The 17,512-nt window shown below is 46.0% G+C and overlaps 2 protein-coding genes across 2 annotated transcripts; both read right to left on the bottom strand.

Moving 5' to 3' along the window:
- Positions 1-286: 286 nt before the first annotated feature.
- Positions 287-1,993, bottom strand: LOC149975708 (uncharacterized). Its single transcript, XM_090204237.1, has one exon. The coding sequence runs from the start codon at positions 1,991-1,993 to the stop codon at positions 800-802; it is 1,194 nt and encodes a 397-aa protein (XP_090060363.1). The 3' UTR covers positions 287-799.
- A 14,259-nt stretch (positions 1,994-16,252) lies between these two features.
- LOC149975707 (uncharacterized) lies at positions 16,253-17,059 on the bottom strand. The gene has a single exon (XM_090204692.1). It carries the CDS (start codon positions 17,057-17,059, stop codon positions 16,253-16,255), a length of 807 nt encoding a protein of 268 aa, XP_090060818.1.
- Positions 17,060-17,512: the final 453 nt, after the last annotated feature.

The raw sequence follows: 17,512 nt of genomic DNA, 5'->3' as shown, positions 1-17,512 counted from the left end.
GCAATTAGGTTAGGGCATTTAGCCTATACCTATATAGCGACAGGTAGCCTAAAATATATGTTGTTCTGCCCCTGAACAAGGCAGTTAACCCAATGTTCCTAGGTCGTCATTGAAAATAAGAATTTGTTCTAAACTAACTTGCCTAGTTAAATAAAGGTAAAAAATAATGACTGACACAGTGAACTTACTCATAACAATGATACTGTAGACAGTACACAGCAAATTGACCTTACGAATCTATAGCATGCAGGTGGGTCTGTAAAAAAAAAAGTAAAGAAGATCAAAATAGCTGAAAGTTGTGTTTATTAAATAAATGGGGGGGTAATAAAATTAGTTGTGAATAGGGGGGGTTGTCTCCCTCTTCTGGTGGCACTGATGTTTTTTTAGAAAGTTGGTTGGGGGAGGTGGTATCAGGGTTTCCCAAACTCGTCTCTGCAGTTACTTTTTGCATCTTTTTTTGCAGGGGAAGCAAAATAGTCTTGCCAGGGCAGCTGTGATCCGCGGGAGGAGAGCCTGTTTTTTCTTCGGCTCATCTGCAGCCACAGTACCTGAACAGGTGACATAGAACAGGGCATGAAATCAGGGTCGTGTTCATTCAGGCACACAGTAGCAAAATGTTTTGAAACAGAAAACAAAAACAATAATTTGTTATTAGGGTTAGGGTTAGTTCCTCCCTGTTTTAGTCTGTTCTCTTCCATTTAGTGGCTAATGAATAAGACCCTGATAACTTCATCATAGTCTCCCGTCCTTACATTACAATAGTGTGCTGAAGACAGACGCACATGTTGACTGACAGAAATTAGGACTTACTATCATTGCCAAGAGGAGACACCTTGTTCTTCTTCTGGTCCTTGTTATTTCTTTGCCTCTTCTTTCCTGACTTCCTCACTTCTTCCTTCATAGCCTCTTCCTTCTCCTTCTCCTTCGTAGAGAGAGAAACAGATTTGAGTTGATGCCTCACAATCAAACAGCCCAAATAACTAAACAATCTACTAGTTCTTGTCTGTCTCACATGTGTGGAGGTGATGTCCTCGAGGTCTGTGAAGAGGGCACAGCTGTTGGGCTCGGAGCTGTCTGAAATGTAGCTAATTACCTGGGACTTGGCAGAGATGGCTGAGCTTACAATGGTCTTCTCCAAACCAGTGCTGTCATCAGCCATCTCCGCTAGGTCCTCTTCAAGGGATTCCCTCCGGGCCAGGAGCTCCTCGGTGAGGGTGACGTCACTCCTTGAGGAGGTTGAGGAGTGTGACCTCCCACTAGCACGGCTCCTCCTGGCTCCAAAATGGCCACCGGAACTCCAGTCCTCGGAATAGTCATCTATGACTTGTGTGATGGTGTCCGCCATGCGCCTGATGGCTGCCTCACCACCAGAGCGCGCGGCATGCAGTTGAGCCCGGTTGGAGTCCGAACGCAGGGACAATCTTTTAGCTGCAGTCTTCACGATGGCCTTCACCGCATCCTCCCCAATGAATTGGATGCTCTCCTCCAGGCCAAAGAGGACAGAGATGTCAGCATACTTCAGGGCATGCTGGACCTCCAGAAAGAGATCCTTCATCAGCCTGAAGGGGTCATTGGCCCTCCTTGTCTGGGGGGACTCTGAGGCCTCCAGTCGGCACATGATGCCGTGGAGGATGAACTTCAGGGTCTGGGGGCTCATGACGGTGGCCCAGGGAGTGCTGCAACTGAGGGTGTCCTCCTCGATAAGGATCTTGCCTGGTAGGAGGGAGGGAATCTTCTCAATGGCCTTGGTGGGCATCAGGGAGCTCTCACTCACGTGGGACACCTCAGCTTCTCCCACCTCTTCTTCCAGGCTCTGGGAAGGAGCTGCCAGTGCTGCATGGGTGGTTGTCACAGAGTTGTCCTTCAAGGAGGTGCTGGGCACTACCTCTTCTTCATCCAGGCATGGTCTGGGCAGAAAAACGTCCATAGTCTGGGCAGGAGCTGCCCATGCTGCCTGGGTTGAGGTGGAGGGTTTAGGGTATGAGACAGTCATGGCACTCACAACCACCTCCTCTTCGTCCTTGGGTGAAGAGGGACACGGAGAGTCAGGGAACCTTTCCCTGGCACCGGAATCCAATCCTAAGAAAATACACTCATATTCTGAAATGGTTCAAAGCCACATTCATGTATAACACTATGCAGTATCTAGCACATTTACTATAATGGTAATACACAGGTTATTACACAGGTTATTACACTGTTATTACTGGTCATATGGGTAAAACAGGTTATAAGTGTACCTTTCTGGATGATGAGCCTGGCCTTGCAATCGTCGTTGCAGGTACTGTTCAGGATGTCTCCCACCCTGGTGGTCAGGACCTGGCAGACGGCCCCTGGTCAAATCAACATTTATTTAATACAGGGGTGTCAAACTCATTCCATGGGGGGCCGAGTGTCTGCGGGTTTTAGTTTTTTCCTTTCAATTAAGACCTAGACAACCAGGTGAGAGGAGTTTCTAACTAATTAGTGACCTTAATTCATCAATCAAGGGTGGAGTGAAAACCTGCAGAAACCCGGCCTTCTATAGAATGAGTTTGACATTTGATTCAAAGTAATACTTCACACATAAAATGTCTCCAAACACTGTATAGAAAAATAAGAAAAAAAGAGGAGAGTAAATGAAAATACCATTACTGACAATAAGAGAAAAGAAAGAAGGGGAATGTGCGGGTGCAAAAGACGGTAAAAACAACACAATAACTAACCTAGTGCCTCCTTGTTGTCATCGGAGAGGGAGAGGGAGCTGGAGGAATGGAGGGTCAGTAAGCTGCCCTTCTCCAACAGAGCGGCCCACCTCCCACGGGACTCTGTCCCTTCCTCCTCCCCATGCCCACTTGACCAGGTGGAGTCGCTGTCCCACAATTCCTCCTCGCTGGATGTGGGGGTGTTCCCCCAGCCGTCCCTATACATCCAGTTAAAGTTGTCATTCCACATTATGTCTCTGCCTGGTGGGGTGGTCGGCAGACCCAAGAAGTTCTCCAGCAGATTCTTAATGGCCCGTTGGATGAACATGTACAGCACGTCTGTGAAGAATTCATTGGAGAGCCTACGGTTGGCAGCCAGGTCTTTCAGGATGGGCTCGGACCTGCTCTGGCGGGCCATTGGCCTCCTGCCCATACCGGTGTCCAGAAGCATCTGATACACCTTGCAGATGAGATCCTTCCCAAAGTAGTGGACCTTCCCCCTGAAGATCATGTTGACCAGCTTCCATGAGGACAGGATCTGACCCAGGGGCTCCACTGCCAGGGTTGACTTCATGTCCATGATGTCATTCAGTGAAACATCATCCTCACTGCTGAACTCCTGGTGGAGTTCCCGGTCAGTGTCAGAGTGCGCCAGATGAATAATAACATCAAAGATGTTACTGGCTGTGAATCCTGCCTCTCTGTGGCCGGGGGTGGGAGTGGTGGTCTGGCTACTCCTTCTGCCGCCATGCCCAGACCGGGGAATGCTGGGAGTGCTGGCAGTCTGTGTCTCGTCCATCTCCCCAGCAGGGCTGCTGGTCTCCCCAACTTCCCCTGGCCTCTCCTCAAACAGGGCAAAGACAGGGAGGGACCCCTCGCTAAGGACTTTATGGACGTCACTTCCCTTGGGACTCCTCACTGACCCCAGTTCTCCCAACTCTGGCATGTTGGATTTGCTCGATCCCTGTGACGACCCAGGCCAACTCCCATTCTGGCTGTTGTTGCCTCTTCCAGACCTCATGTGGTGGATCCGTCTGGCGGCCTCCTGGGCACTCTCACAGGCATCCCTGAACAGCTCTGAGAAGATGCTGGAGAGCTTCTCTTCTGTCAGAGTAATACCTGGATGGGTGTTCTCCAGGTCATCCTCACCAGAAGAGAAGAGGTCCTCCTGGGCCCTTTTCAGGATGTTACTCACAGACAGATCTGCTATGCCCTGAAGCTCCTTGTCGGTCTCAGAAGGGGGAGTGGGCGGCTGTCCGCCCAGGAGCCTTCCCTTCGGCTCAGAACTCCGCTGGTGGAACTTTTCAGAGACGATCTGGAGCACACCTGACCCCCAGTGGGACGAGTCTGACGACTCTGGTCTGGAGGTCCTGTGCAGAGCCATCACTGGGAGGAACACCTCACTGGAGACACACACCACCCACTCGATGATTTCGTCCAGGTCGCCTATTGTCACGTTCTTAGAAAGAGAAACAGAAAACAATCTGACAGCTAGTAGTTTTTATGTTACAAGATAGTTGTTTCCAATGATCACTCCACCCTTGAAAGCAGAAAAAATGCGGGACTTACCATTTGTTTGAGGAACTTCCTGATAAGCTTTCTCTGACTGGAAAACAAACCAACACCAGGAATCATTGGCAACTTAAACTAGTGTTTACATAGATTATATTTGTTCTGCACATATAGAGGTTCACAGCAGGACTCACGGGTGAGACTTCAGGAAGTTCGTTAGAGAGAACGCCTCAGGTGAAATTGGACAGGAGGCATCATCGCTCTTAGCCTCGGACGTCACATCACTCTTTGGGGTCAGGAGGTCATCAACAGATGTAGAGGAGATCATTATCTCCCCATCATTAGGTGTCAGGGGACCTGGGGTTTCTGAAACAGAAGACAATCAGAATTACCACCGAACAAGCTAGTGACCACCGTAAAGATTCTATTGAAGTTGTATAATCAGAAATAAACACTGTGTCACCAATACCCACCTGTTGTCTCCATTTGAGTAACTTTAGTGCCCTTCTTGATAGCTGGCAGGACACCTACAGAAAGAGGAGAGTCGTAGATAATAGTGGATCCTTCCACCATATATCCTTTTAGAATTGCATCAAAAAATCCAAGATTTTTGGAAGTGGAGATCAATACTCACTGTAACTGGTTGTTCGAGATATAAGAGTTTGAGGCAGTGCCAACACACCAACTACTTGGCGTCTTGCGTATATCACCCCTGACTTAGCCTCCCTAGACTTTTTAGCCTTGATAACCTCTCTGGCCTTCTTTTCTGCCTTTGCTATATTGGCCTCTCGGCTGGGCCTGGGGCCTTGTGGGGGCTTCGGCACAAGGTTCTGAGACATATAACAACAGTGGGGAAATCATATCACCATAGAAACCACCTATTTCACCATAGGCATGGTGGTACTAAGTGACATGTCACATAAGGGTTAACCTTAGAATTAGAATCAGAATTCCAATACTATTAGTTCTAACTAGTAGGTGGTCCATGTGTCTTAATGGTGTTATTATCTCGTTGTAAACTGGTTTTCAACCCGTCATATTACTAGATTACAACCAACTGGTCTCCGTTACAACCAGACGTTTTGCATCAGAACTAAAAGCTGTTTCTTACCTTTAGAGGGCTGTCCTTGGGGCAGTCTCCCAGGGCTGGCAGCCTTACTCCATCATGGCCAGCAGAATGGACGTCTGTCTGGAGCACCTGCTCTCCAGCACTAGCTTGGAGGGTCCTAGCCTGGGGTACAGGATCATAAGGAAATACATTTAACTTAAGCCCTCCATTATTATGCCCACTTTTCCAACTATAAATCATAACCTTATATTTACAATCAGAATTCCAATACTATTAGTTCTAACTAGTAGGTGGTCCATGTGTCTTAATGGTGTTATTATCTCGTTGTAAACTGGTTTTCAACACATCATATTACTAGATTACAACCAACTGGTCTCCGTTACAACCAGACATTTTGCATCAGAACTAAAAGCTGTTTCTTACCTTTAGAGGGCTGTCCTTGGGGCAGTCTCCCAGGGCTGGCAGCCTTACTCCATCATGGCCAGCAGAAATGACGTCTGTCTGGAGCACCTGCTCTCCAGCACTAGCTTGGAGGGTCCTAGCCTGGGGTACAGGATCATAAGGAAATACATTTAACTTAAGCCCTCCATTATTATGCCCACTTTTCCAACTATAAATCATGCCAATCTGTTTTTACAGCATATAGGCTATACTACCAAGAAGATAGCCCCATTACATATCAAGAGAGAAAGCCCCAGAATTAACAACAAAAAAAAATGTAATCACTTATGAGACTTACTTTTTGAAGAATTATTCTCAACCGTTTATGATTTCTATCCATTGTGCTTTCAGGCACCCTTCAGATTGGACCTGACATTTTTTATAAACAAATACATTTTAAAATACATTTCAATTTTTTTTTTTTACAAAATCTTGGCCCGTTTTGCTGTACTCACAGAATGTCATCTTTGTCCACTCAAAGTGATTTATTTGAACATGAGGATGACTCTCCCTTGTAAATCATCAACTCAACTGAGCCAAAAGTAAGCACTGAACCTTCTCTTGAGTGCGTTTAAGTCATAGGCTCATATATTACGTCATGCCATTGTACACGATTACGTCAACTACAATAACAGAGTGCGACCACTCTGGGAAATGAATGCATCGTTTCTGATCACATACGAAATCTCTATAAAGTTTACAGTGTAACCCAATTCACTTTGGTTCAGTGAGGTTTAATCGTATTTTATGGATAAACGTTGCCCTCTGTTGGCCATAACTGAAATAGTCAGGAATTAAAGTCGCGCCATCATTAGTCTGCTGCACACTCCCACTGTTGGACTTTTAACAGCTACGGTTAAAATAACCTCTATTTAGTGTCAATAATATGGACCAAACAAATTATTATGGTCAAATAAATCTAATCATTGATGGGTTTATCAGCCAACGCTCAAAACGCTCCAAATAGGAATCAAAATCCTCTTTTGTAGCCTCAAACTCTGGTACTCGACCGATGGTTGCCATTTTCACAGTTAATTGTTCAGTTTCCTTATATTCCTTAATTTTCTGAATAGTCATCTACTTCTTCACTTCAGAAGTTTCTGCAATTACTTCATTCACTGCACTCATTTGTATTAATGTACGTCCCTTCTTCCTTTTTTTTCTCCCTTGTCAATATTTCTCCACTGAGATCGCCTAATTTCAATGGGTAGTGTCGCTATTCTGGACTCCAATAGTCTTGCTACTTGGCAGCTCCTGAATACTGTACTAGCAGTGCTAGCAGTGCTTAGACTTCTCTACTGGCGAAAGAAAATAAATATAACTGACGAATTACATAATTATTTTGAGTTTCATTACTCAAGCAACATTCTTCCCTTCAAGCAATGTCCGTTTATGTAGTTTAATCACCTCGTCGCCACTGTAATATTTGTGTTGTGGAGAAATGACCAGGCAGGAGACGAGAGTACAGTTAGATTTCGTTTAGTCAAAACCCCTCGTGCTCTACAGTTCGCGGCATTCCAGTGCGCATGTGCATTTCCTATTAGGTGTAGTAACGTAACACTGCCGTAATGCATTACTGCTTAGTAACAGCACAGTAACTAATATAAACAGATGTAGATCCCAGATACTACAGCTACAACTACTAGACAGGGAGCTGTCCACCCTATCTCCCCTGTCCTCTCCAAATGTGTAATAATGCAAATAAGGCAGACATTAAAAAATATAGCTTTAAACAGCAGCGTCAATCATAAATAGAAATCATGAACAGAATGGAGTGCTTCAGCGTTTTTACACCTTTTGCATTAGGTGGTACACACACCAATCAGATTACAACACAGCCAATGAATTGGCTTAATTAAGGTATCCTTTGTAGTGACACCGCAATTATCCACTCGTGTCTATTCTTTATTCTGCGGGGAGGCGGGGCTTGCATCGGTATACAGTGGTGTGCTTACTGTATGGTATTGAGTATAGTGTATTAGAGATTTATTCCCTCTCAAGAAAGATACAATTAGGGAATTATTCTATTGTAACTCTTATTATGTAAATTGCAATTAGGTTAGGGCATTTAGCCTATACCTATATAGCGACAGGTAGCCTAAAATATATGTTGTTCTGCCCCTGAACAAGGCAGTTAACCCAATGTTCCTAGGTCGTCATTGAAAATAAGAATTTGTTCTAAACTAACTTGCCTAGTTAAATAAAGGTAAAAATAATGACTGACACAGTGAACCTACTCATAACAATGATACTGTAGACAGTACACAGCAAATTGACCTTACGAATCTATAGCATGCAGGTGGGTCTGTAAAAAAAAAAGTAAAGAAGATCAAAATAGCTGAAAGTTGTGTTTATTAAATAAATGGGGGGGTAATAAAATTAGTTAGGGGGGGGTTGTCTCCCTCTTCTGGTGGCACTGATGTTTTTTTAGAAAGTGGGTTGGGGGAGGTGGTATCAGGGTTTCCCAAACTCGTCTCTGCAGTTACTTTTTGCATCTTTTTTTGCAGGGGAAGCAAAATAGTCTTGCCAGGGCAGCTGTGATCCGCGGGAGGAGAGACTGTTTTTTCTTCGGCTCATCTGCAGCCACAGTACCTGAACAGGTGACATAGAACAGGGCATGAAATCAGGGTCGTGTTCATTCAGGCACACAGTAGCAAAATGTTTTGAAACAGAAAACAAAAACAAGAATTTGTTATTGGCAAGTTCAAGAAAGTTCCTCCCTGTTTTAGTCTGTTCTCTTCCATTTAGTGGCTAATGAATAAGACCCTGATAACTTCATCATAGTCTCCCGTCCTTACATTACAATAGTGTGCTGAAGACAGACGCACATGTTGACTGACAGAAATGAGGACTTACTATCATTGCCAAGAGGAGACACCTTGTTCTTCTTCTGGTCCTTGTTATTTCTTCGCCTCTTCTTTCCTGACTTCCTCACTTCTTCCTTCATAGCCTCTTCCTTCTCCTTCTCCTTCGTAGAGAGAGAAACAGATTTGAGTTGATGCCTCACAATCAAACAGCCCAAATAACTAAACAATCTACTAGTTCTTGTCTGTCTCACATGTGTGGAGGTGATGTCCTCGAGGTCTGTGAAGAGGGCACAGCTGTTGGGCTCGGAGCTGTCTGAAATGTAGCTAATTACCTGGGACTTGGCAGAGATGGCTGAGCTTACAATGGTCTTCTCCAAACCAGTGCTGTCATCAGCCATCTCCGCTAGGTCCTCTTCAAGGGATTCCCTCCGGGCCAAGAGCTCTTCGGTGAGGGTGACGTCACTCCTTGAGGAGGTTGAGGAGTGTGACCTCCCACTAGCACGGCTCCTCCTGGCTCCAAAATGGCCACCGGAACTCCAGTCCTCGGAAAAGTCATCTATGACTTGTGTGATGGTGTCCGCCATGCGCCTGATGGCTGCCTCACCACCAGAGCGCGCGGCACGCAGTTGAGCCCGGTTGGAGTCCGAACGCAGGGACAATCTTTTAGCTGCAGTCTTCACGATGGCCTTCACCGCATCCTCCCCAATGAATTGGATGCTCTCCTCCAGGCCAAAGAGGACAGAGATGTCAGCATACTTCAGGGCATGCTGGACCTCCAGAAAGAGATCCTTCATCAGCCTGAAGGGGTCATTGGCCCTCCTTGTCTGGGGGGACTCTGAGGTCTCCAGTCGGCACATGATGCCGTGGAGGATGAACTTCAGGGTCTGGGGGCTCATGACGGTGGCCCAGGGAGTGCTGCAACTGAGGGTGTCCTCCTCGATAAGGATCTTGCCTGGTAGGAGGGAGGGAATCTTCTCAATGGCCTTGGTGGGCATCAGGGAGCTCTCACTCACGTGGGACACCTCAGCTTCTCCCACCTCTTCTTCCAGGCTCTGGGAAGGAGCTGCCAGTGCTGCATGGGTGGTTGTCACAGAGTTGTCCTTCAAGGAGGTGCTGGGCACTACCTCTTCTTCATCCAGGCATGGTCTGGGCAGAAAAACGTCCATAGTCTGGGCAGGAGCTGCCCATGCTGCCTGGGTTGAGGTGGAGGGTTTAGGGTATGAGACAGTCATGGCACTCACAACCACCTCCTCTTCGTCCTTGGGTGAAGAGGGACACGGAGAGTCAGGGAACCTTTCCCTGGCACCGGAATCCAATCCTAAGAAAATACACTCATATTCTGAAATGGTTCAAAGCCACATTCATGTATAACACTATGCAGTATCTAGCACATTTACTATAATGGTAATACACAGGTTATTACACAGGTTATTACACTGTTATTACTGGTCATATGGGTAAAACAGGTTATAAGTGTACCTTTCTGGATGATGAGCCTGGCCTTGCAATCGTCGTTGCAGGTACTGTTCAGGATGTCTCCCACCCTGGTGGTCAGGACCTGGCAGACGGCCCCTGGTCAAATCAACATTTATTTAATACAGGGGTGTCAAACTCATTCCATGGGGGGCCGAGTGTCTGCGGGTTTTAGTTTTTTCCTTTCAATTAAGACCTAGACAACCAGGTGAGAGGAGTTTCTAACTAATTAGTGACCTTAATTCATCAATCAAGGGTGGAGTGAAAACCTGCAGAAACCCGGCCTTCTATAGAATGAGTTTGACATTTGATTCAAAGTAATACTTCACACATAAAATGTCTCCAAACACTGTATAGAAAAATAAGAAAAAAAGAGGAGAGTAAATGAAAATACCATTACTGACAATAAGAGAAAAGAAAGAAGGGGAATGTGCGGGTGCAAAAGACGGTAAAAACAACACAATAACTAACCTAGTGCCTCCTTGTTGTCATCGGAGAGGGAGAGGGAGCTGGAGGAATGGAGGGTCAGTAAGCTGCCCTTCTCCAACAGAGCGGCCCACCTCCCACGGGACTCTGTCCCTTCCTCCTCCCCATGCCCACTTGACCAGGTGGAGTCGCTGTCCCACAATTCCTCCTCGCTGGATGTGGGGGTGTTCCCCCAGCCGTCCCTATACATCCAGTTAAAGTTGTCATTCCACATTATGTCTCTGCCTGGTGGGGTGGTCGGCAGACCCAAGAAGTTCTCCAGCAGATTCTTAATGGCCCGTTGGATGAACATGTACAGCACGTCTGTGAAGAATTCATTGGAGAGCCTACGGTTGGCAGCCAGGTCTTTCAGGATGGGCTCGGACCTGCTCTGGCGGGCCATTGGCCTCCTGCCCATACCGGTGTCCAGAAGCATCTGATACACCTTGCAGATGAGATCCTTCCCAAAGTAGTGGACCTTCCCCCTGAAGATCATGTTGACCAGCTTCCATGAGGACAGGATCTGACCCAGGGGCTCCACTGCCAGGGTTGACTTCATGTCCATGATGTCATTCAGTGAAACATCATCCTCACTGCTGAACTCCTGGTGGAGTTCCCGGTCAGTGTCAGAGTGCGCCAGATGAATAATAACATCAAAGATGTTACTGGCTGTGAATCCTGCCTCTCTGTGGCCGGGGGTGGGAGTGGTGGTCTGGCTACTCCTTCTGCCGCCATGCCCAGACCGGGGAATGCTGGGAGTGCTGGCAGTCTGTGTCTCGTCCATCTCCCCAGCAGGGCTGCTGGTCTCCCCAACTTCCCCTGGCCTCTCCTCAAACAGGGCAAAGACAGGGAGGGACCCCTCGCTAAGGACTTTATGGACGTCACTTCCCTTGGGACTCCTCACTGACCCCAGTTCTCCCAACTCTGGCATGTTGGATTTGCTCGATCCCTGTGACGACCCAGGCCAACTCCCATTCTGGCTGTTGTTGCCTCTTCCAGACCTCATGTGGTGGATCCGTCTGGCGGCCTCCTGGGCACTCTCACAGGCATCCCTGAACAGCTCTGAGAAGATGCTGGAGAGCTTCTCTTCTGTCAGAGTAATACCTGGATGGGTGTTCTCCAGGTCATCCTCACCAGAAGAGAAGAGGTCCTCCTGGGCCCTTTTCAGGATGTTACTCACAGACAGATCTGCTATGCCCTGAAGCTCCTTGTCGGTCTCAGAAGGGGGAGTGGGCGGCTGTCCGCCCAGGAGCCTTCCCTTCGGCTCAGAACTCCGCTGGTGGAACTTTTCAGAGACGATCTGGAGCACACCTGACCCCCAGTGGGACGAGTCTGACGACTCTGGTCTGGAGGTCCTGTGCAGAGCCATCACTGGGAGGAACACCTCACTGGAGACACACACCACCCACTCGATGATTTCGTCCAGGTCGCCTATTGTCACGTTCTTAGAAAGAGAAACAGAAAACAATCTGACAGCTAGTAGTTTTTATGTTACAAGATAGTTGTTTCCAATGATCACTCCACCCTTGAAAGCAGAAAAAATGCGGGACTTACCATTTGTTTGAGGAACTTCCTGATAAGCTTTCTCTGACTGGAAAACAAACCAACACCAGGAATCATTGGCAACTTAAACTAGTGTTTACATAGATTATATTTGTTCTGCACATATAGAGGTTCACAGCAGGACTCACGGGTGAGACTTCAGGAAGTTCGTTAGAGAGAACGCCTCAGGTGAAATTGGACAGGAGGCATCATCGCTCTTAGCCTCGGACGTCACATCACTCTTTGGGGTCAGGAGGTCATCAACAGATGTAGAGGAGATCATTATCTCCCCATCATTAGGTGTCAGGGGACCTGGGGTTTCTGAAACAGAAGACAATCAGAATTACCACCGAACAAGCTAGTGACCACCGTAAAGATTCTATTGAAGTTGTATAATCAGAAATAAACACTGTGTCACCAATACCCACCTGTTGTCTCCATTTGAGTAACTTTAGTGCCCTTCTTGATAGCTGGCAGGACACCTACAGAAAGAGGAGAGTCGTAGATAATAGTGGATCCTTCCACCATATATCCTTTTAGAATTGCATCAAAAAATCCAAGATTTTTGGAAGTGGAGATCAATACTCACTGTAACTGGTTGTTCGAGATATAAGAGTTTGAGGCAGTGCCAACACACCAACTACTTGGCGTCTTGCGTATATCACCCCTGACTTAGCCTCCCTAGACTTTTTAGCCTTGATAACCTCTCTGGCCTTCTTTTCTGCCTTTGCTATATTGGCCTCTCGGCTGGGCCTGGGGCCTTGTGGGGGCTTCGGCACAAGGTTCTGAGACATATAACAACAGTGGGGAAATCATATCACCATAGAAACCACCTATTTCACCATAGGCATGGTGGTACTAAGTGACATGTCACATAAGGGTTAACCTTAGAATTAGAATCAGAATTCCAATACTATTAGTTCTAACTAGTAGGTGGTCCATGTGTCTTAATGGTGTTATTATCTCGTTGTAAACTGGTTTTCAACCCGTCATATTACTAGATTACAACCAACTGGTCTCCGTTACAACCAGACGTTTTGCATCAGAACTAAAAGCTGTTTCTTACCTTTAGAGGGCTGTCCTTGGGGCAGTCTCCCAGGGCTGGCAGCCTTACTCCATCATGGCCAGCAGAATGGACGTCTGTCTGGAGCACCTGCTCTCCAGCACTAGCTTGGAGGGTCCTAGCCTGGGGTACAGGATCATAAGGAAATACATTTAACTTAAGCCCTCCATTATTATGCCCACTTTTCCAACTATAAATCATAACCTTATATTTACAATCAGAATTCCAATACTATTAGTTCTAACTAGTAGGTGGTCCATGTGTCTTAATGGTGTTATTATCTCGTTGTAAACTGGTTTTCAACACATCATATTACTAGATTACAACCAACTGGTCTCCGTTACAACCAGACATTTTGCATCAGAACTAAAAGCTGTTTCTTACCTTTAGAGGGCTGTCCTTGGGGCAGTCTCCCAGGGCTGGCAGCCTTACTCCATCATGGCCAGCAGAAATGACGTCTGTCTGGAGCACCTGCTCTCCAGCACTAGCTTGGAGGGTCCTAGCCTGGGGTACAGGATCATAAGGAAATACATTTAACTTAAGCCCTCCATTATTATGCCCACTTTTCCAACTATAAATCATGCCAATCTGTTTTTACAGCATATAGGCTATACTACCAAGAAGATAGCCCCATTACATATCAAGAGAGAAAGCCCCAGAATTAACAACAAAAAAAAATGTAATCACTTATGAGACTTACTTTTTGAAGAATTATTCTCAACCGTTTATGATTTCTATCCATTGTGCTTTCAGGCACCCTTCAGATTGGACCTGACATTTTTTATAAACAAATACATTTTAAAATACATTTCAATTTTTTTTTTTTACAAAATCTTGGCCCGTTTTGCTGTACTCACAGAATGTCATCTTTGTCCACTCAAAGTGATTTATTTGAACATGAGGATGACTCTCCCTTGTAAATCATCAACTCAACTGAGCCAAAAGTAAGCACTGAACCTTCTCTTGAGTGCGTTTAAGTCATAGGCTCATATATTACGTCATGCCATTGTACACGATTACGTCAACTACAATAACAGAGTGCGACCACTCTGGGAAATGAATGCATCGTTTCTGATCACATACGAAATCTCTATAAAGTTTACAGTGTAACCCAATTCACTTTGGTTCAGTGAGGTTTAATCGTATTTTATGGATAAACGTTGCCCTCTGTTGGCCATAACTGAAATAGTCAGGAATTAAAGTCGCGCCATCATTAGTCTGCTGCACACTCCCACTGTTGGACTTTTAACAGCTACGGTTAAAATAACCTCTATTTAGTGTCAATAATATGGACCAAACAAATTATTATGGTCAAATAAATCTAATCATTGATGGGTTTATCAGCCAACGCTCAAAACGCTCCAAATAGGAATCAAAATCCTCTTTTGTAGCCTCAAACTCTGGTACTCGACCGATGGTTGCCATTTTCACAGTTAATTGTTCAGTTTCCTTATATTCCTTAATTTTCTGAATAGTCATCTACTTCTTCACTTCAGAAGTTTCTGCAATTACTTCATTCACTGCACTCATTTGTATTAATGTACGTCCCTTCTTCCTTTTTTTTCTCCCTTGTCAATATTTCTCCACTGAGATCGCCTAATTTCAATGGGTAGTGTCGCTATTCTGGACTCCAATAGTCTTGCTACTTGGCAGCTCCTGAATACTGTACTAGCAGTGCTAGCAGTGCTTAGACTTCTCTACTGGCGAAAGAAAATAAATATAACTGACGAATTACATAATTATTTTGAGTTTCATTACTCAAGCAACATTCTTCCCTTCAAGCAATGTCCGTTTATGTAGTTTAATCACCTCGTCGCCACTGTAATATTTGTGTTGTGGAGAAATGACCAGGCAGGAGACGAGAGTACAGTTAGATTTCGTTTAGTCAAAACCCCTCGTGCTCTACAGTTCGCGGCATTCCAGTGCGCATGTGCATTTCCTATTAGGTGTAGTAACGTAACACTGCCGTAATGCATTACTGCTTAGTAACAGCACAGTAACTAATATAAACAGATGTAGATCCCAGATACTACAGCTACAACTACTAGACAGGGAGCTGTCCACCCTATCTCCCCTGTCCTCTCCAAATGTGTAATAATGCAAATAAGGCAGACATTAAAAAATATAGCTTTAAACAGCAGCGTCAATCATAAATAGAAATCATGAACAGAATGGAGTGCTTCAGCGTTTTTACACCTTTTGCATTAGGTGGTACACACACCAATCAGATTACAACACAGCCAATGAATTGGCTTAATTAAGGTATCCTTTGTAGTGACACCGCAATTATCCACTCGTGTCTATTCTTTATTCTGCGGGGAGGCGGGGCTTGCATCGGTATACAGTGGTGTGCTTACTGTATGGTATTGAGTATAGTGTATTAGAGATTTATTCCCTCTCAAGAAAGATACAATTAGGGAATTATTCTATTGTAACTCTTATTATGTAAATTGCAATTAGGTTAGGGCATTTAGCCTATACCTATATAGCGACAGGTAGCCTAAAATATATGTTGTTCTGCCCCTGAACAAGGCAGTTAACCCAATGTTCCTAGGTCGTCATTGAAAATAAGAATTTGTTCTAAACTAACTTGCCTAGTTAAATAAAGGTAAAAATAATGACTGACACAGTGAACCTACTCATAACAATGATACTGTAGACAGTACACAGCAAATTGACCTTACGAATCTATAGCATGCAGGTGGGTCTGTAAAAAAAAAAGTAAAGAAGATCAAAATAGCTGAAAGTTGTGTTTATTAAATAAATGGGGGGGTAATAAAATTAGTTAGGGGGGGGTTGTCTCCCTCTTCTGGTGGCACTGATGTTTTTTTAGAAAGTGGGTTGGGGGAGGTGGTATCAGGGTTTCCCAAACTCGTCTCTGCAGTTACTTTTTGCATCTTTTTTTGCAGGGGAAGCAAAATAGTCTTGCCAGGGCAGCTGTGATCCGCGGGAGGAGAGACTGTTTTTTCTTCGGCTCATCTGCAGCCACAGTACCTGAACAGGTGACATAGAACAGGGCATGAAATCAGGGTCGTGTTCATTCAGGCACACAGTAGCAAAATGTTTTGAAACAGAAAACAAAAACAAGAATTTGTTATTGGCAAGTTCAAGAAAGTTCCTCCCTGTTTTAGTCTGTTCTCTTCCATTTAGTGGCTAATGAATAAGACCCTGATAACTTCATCATAGTCTCCCGTCCTTACATTACAATAGTGTGCTGAAGACAGACGCACATGTTGACTGACAGAAATGAGGACTTACTATCATTGCCAAGAGGAGACACCTTGTTCTTCTTCTGGTCCTTGTTATTTCTTCGCCTCTTCTTTCCTGACTTCCTCACTTCTTCCTTCATAGCCTCTTCCTTCTCCTTCTCCTTCGTAGAGAGAGAAACAGATTTGAGTTGATGCCTCACAATCAAACAGCCCAAATAACTAAACAATCTACTAGTTCTTGTCTGTCTCACATGTGTGGAGGTGATGTCCTCGAGGTCTGTGAAGAGGGCACAGCTGTTGGGCTCGGAGCTGTCTGAAATGTAGCTAATTACCTGGGACTTGGCAGAGATGGCTGAGCTTACAATGGTCTTCTCCAAACCAGTGCTGTCATCAGCCATCTCCGCTAGGTCCTCTTCAAGGGATTCCCTCCGGGCCAAGAGCTCTTCGGTGAGGGTGACGTCACTCCTTGAGGAGGTTGAGGAGTGTGACCTCCCACTAGCACGGCTCCTCCTGGCTCCAAAATGGCCACCGGAACTCCAGTCCTCGGAAAAGTCATCTATGACTTGTGTGATGGTGTCCGCCATGCGCCTGATGGCTGCCTCACCACCAGAGCGCGCGGCACGCAGTTGAGCCCGGTTGGAGTCCGAACGCAGGGACAATCTTTTAGCTGCAGTCTTCACGATGGCCTTCACCGCATCCTCCCCAATGAATTGGATGCTCTCCTCCAGGCCAAAGAGGACAGAGATGTCAGCATACTTCAGGGCATGCTGGACCTCCAGAAAGAGATCCTTCATCAGCCTGAAGGGGTCATTGGCCCTCCTTGTCTGGGGGGACTCTGAGGTCTCCAGTCGGCACATGATGCCGTGGAGGATGAACTTCAGGGTCTGGGGGCTCATGACGGTGGCCCAGGGAGTGCTGCAACTGAGGGTGTCCTCCTCGATAAGGATCTTGCCTGGTAGGAGGGAGGGAATCTTCTCAATGGCCTTGGTGGGCATCAGGGAGCTCTCACTCACGTGGGACACCTCAGCTTCTCCCACCTCTTCTTCCAGGCTCTGGGAAGGAGCTGCCAGTGCTGCATGGGTGGTTGTCACAGAGTTGTCCTTCAAGGAGGTGCTGGGCACTACCTCTTCTTCATCCAGGCATGGTCTGGGCAGAAAAACGTCCATAGTCTGGGCAGGAGCTGCCCATGCTGCCTGGGTTGAGGTGGAGGGTTTAGGGTATGAGACAGTCATGGCACTCACAACCAC

Source organism: Oncorhynchus mykiss, chromosome 17 (genome assembly GCF_057628025.1).
Source record: "Oncorhynchus mykiss isolate SJ-2025 chromosome 17, ASM5762802v1, whole genome shotgun sequence".
In the NCBI taxonomy this organism is placed as follows: domain Eukaryota; kingdom Metazoa; phylum Chordata; class Actinopteri; order Salmoniformes; family Salmonidae; genus Oncorhynchus; species Oncorhynchus mykiss.
Note: the sequence above shows the minus strand (reverse complement) of the source record. Positions and strands in the feature narration are given on the sequence as shown.

Bases quoted from the DNA above. Each gene is read 5' to 3' on its own strand.
- LOC149975708 (XM_090204237.1), bottom strand. From the start codon at position 1,993: ATGACTGTCTCATACCCTAAACCCTCCACCTCAACCCAGGCAGCATGG.
- LOC149975707 (XM_090204692.1), bottom strand. From the start codon at position 17,059: ATGAAGGATCTCTTTCTGGAGGTCCAGCATGCCCTGAAGTATGCTGAC.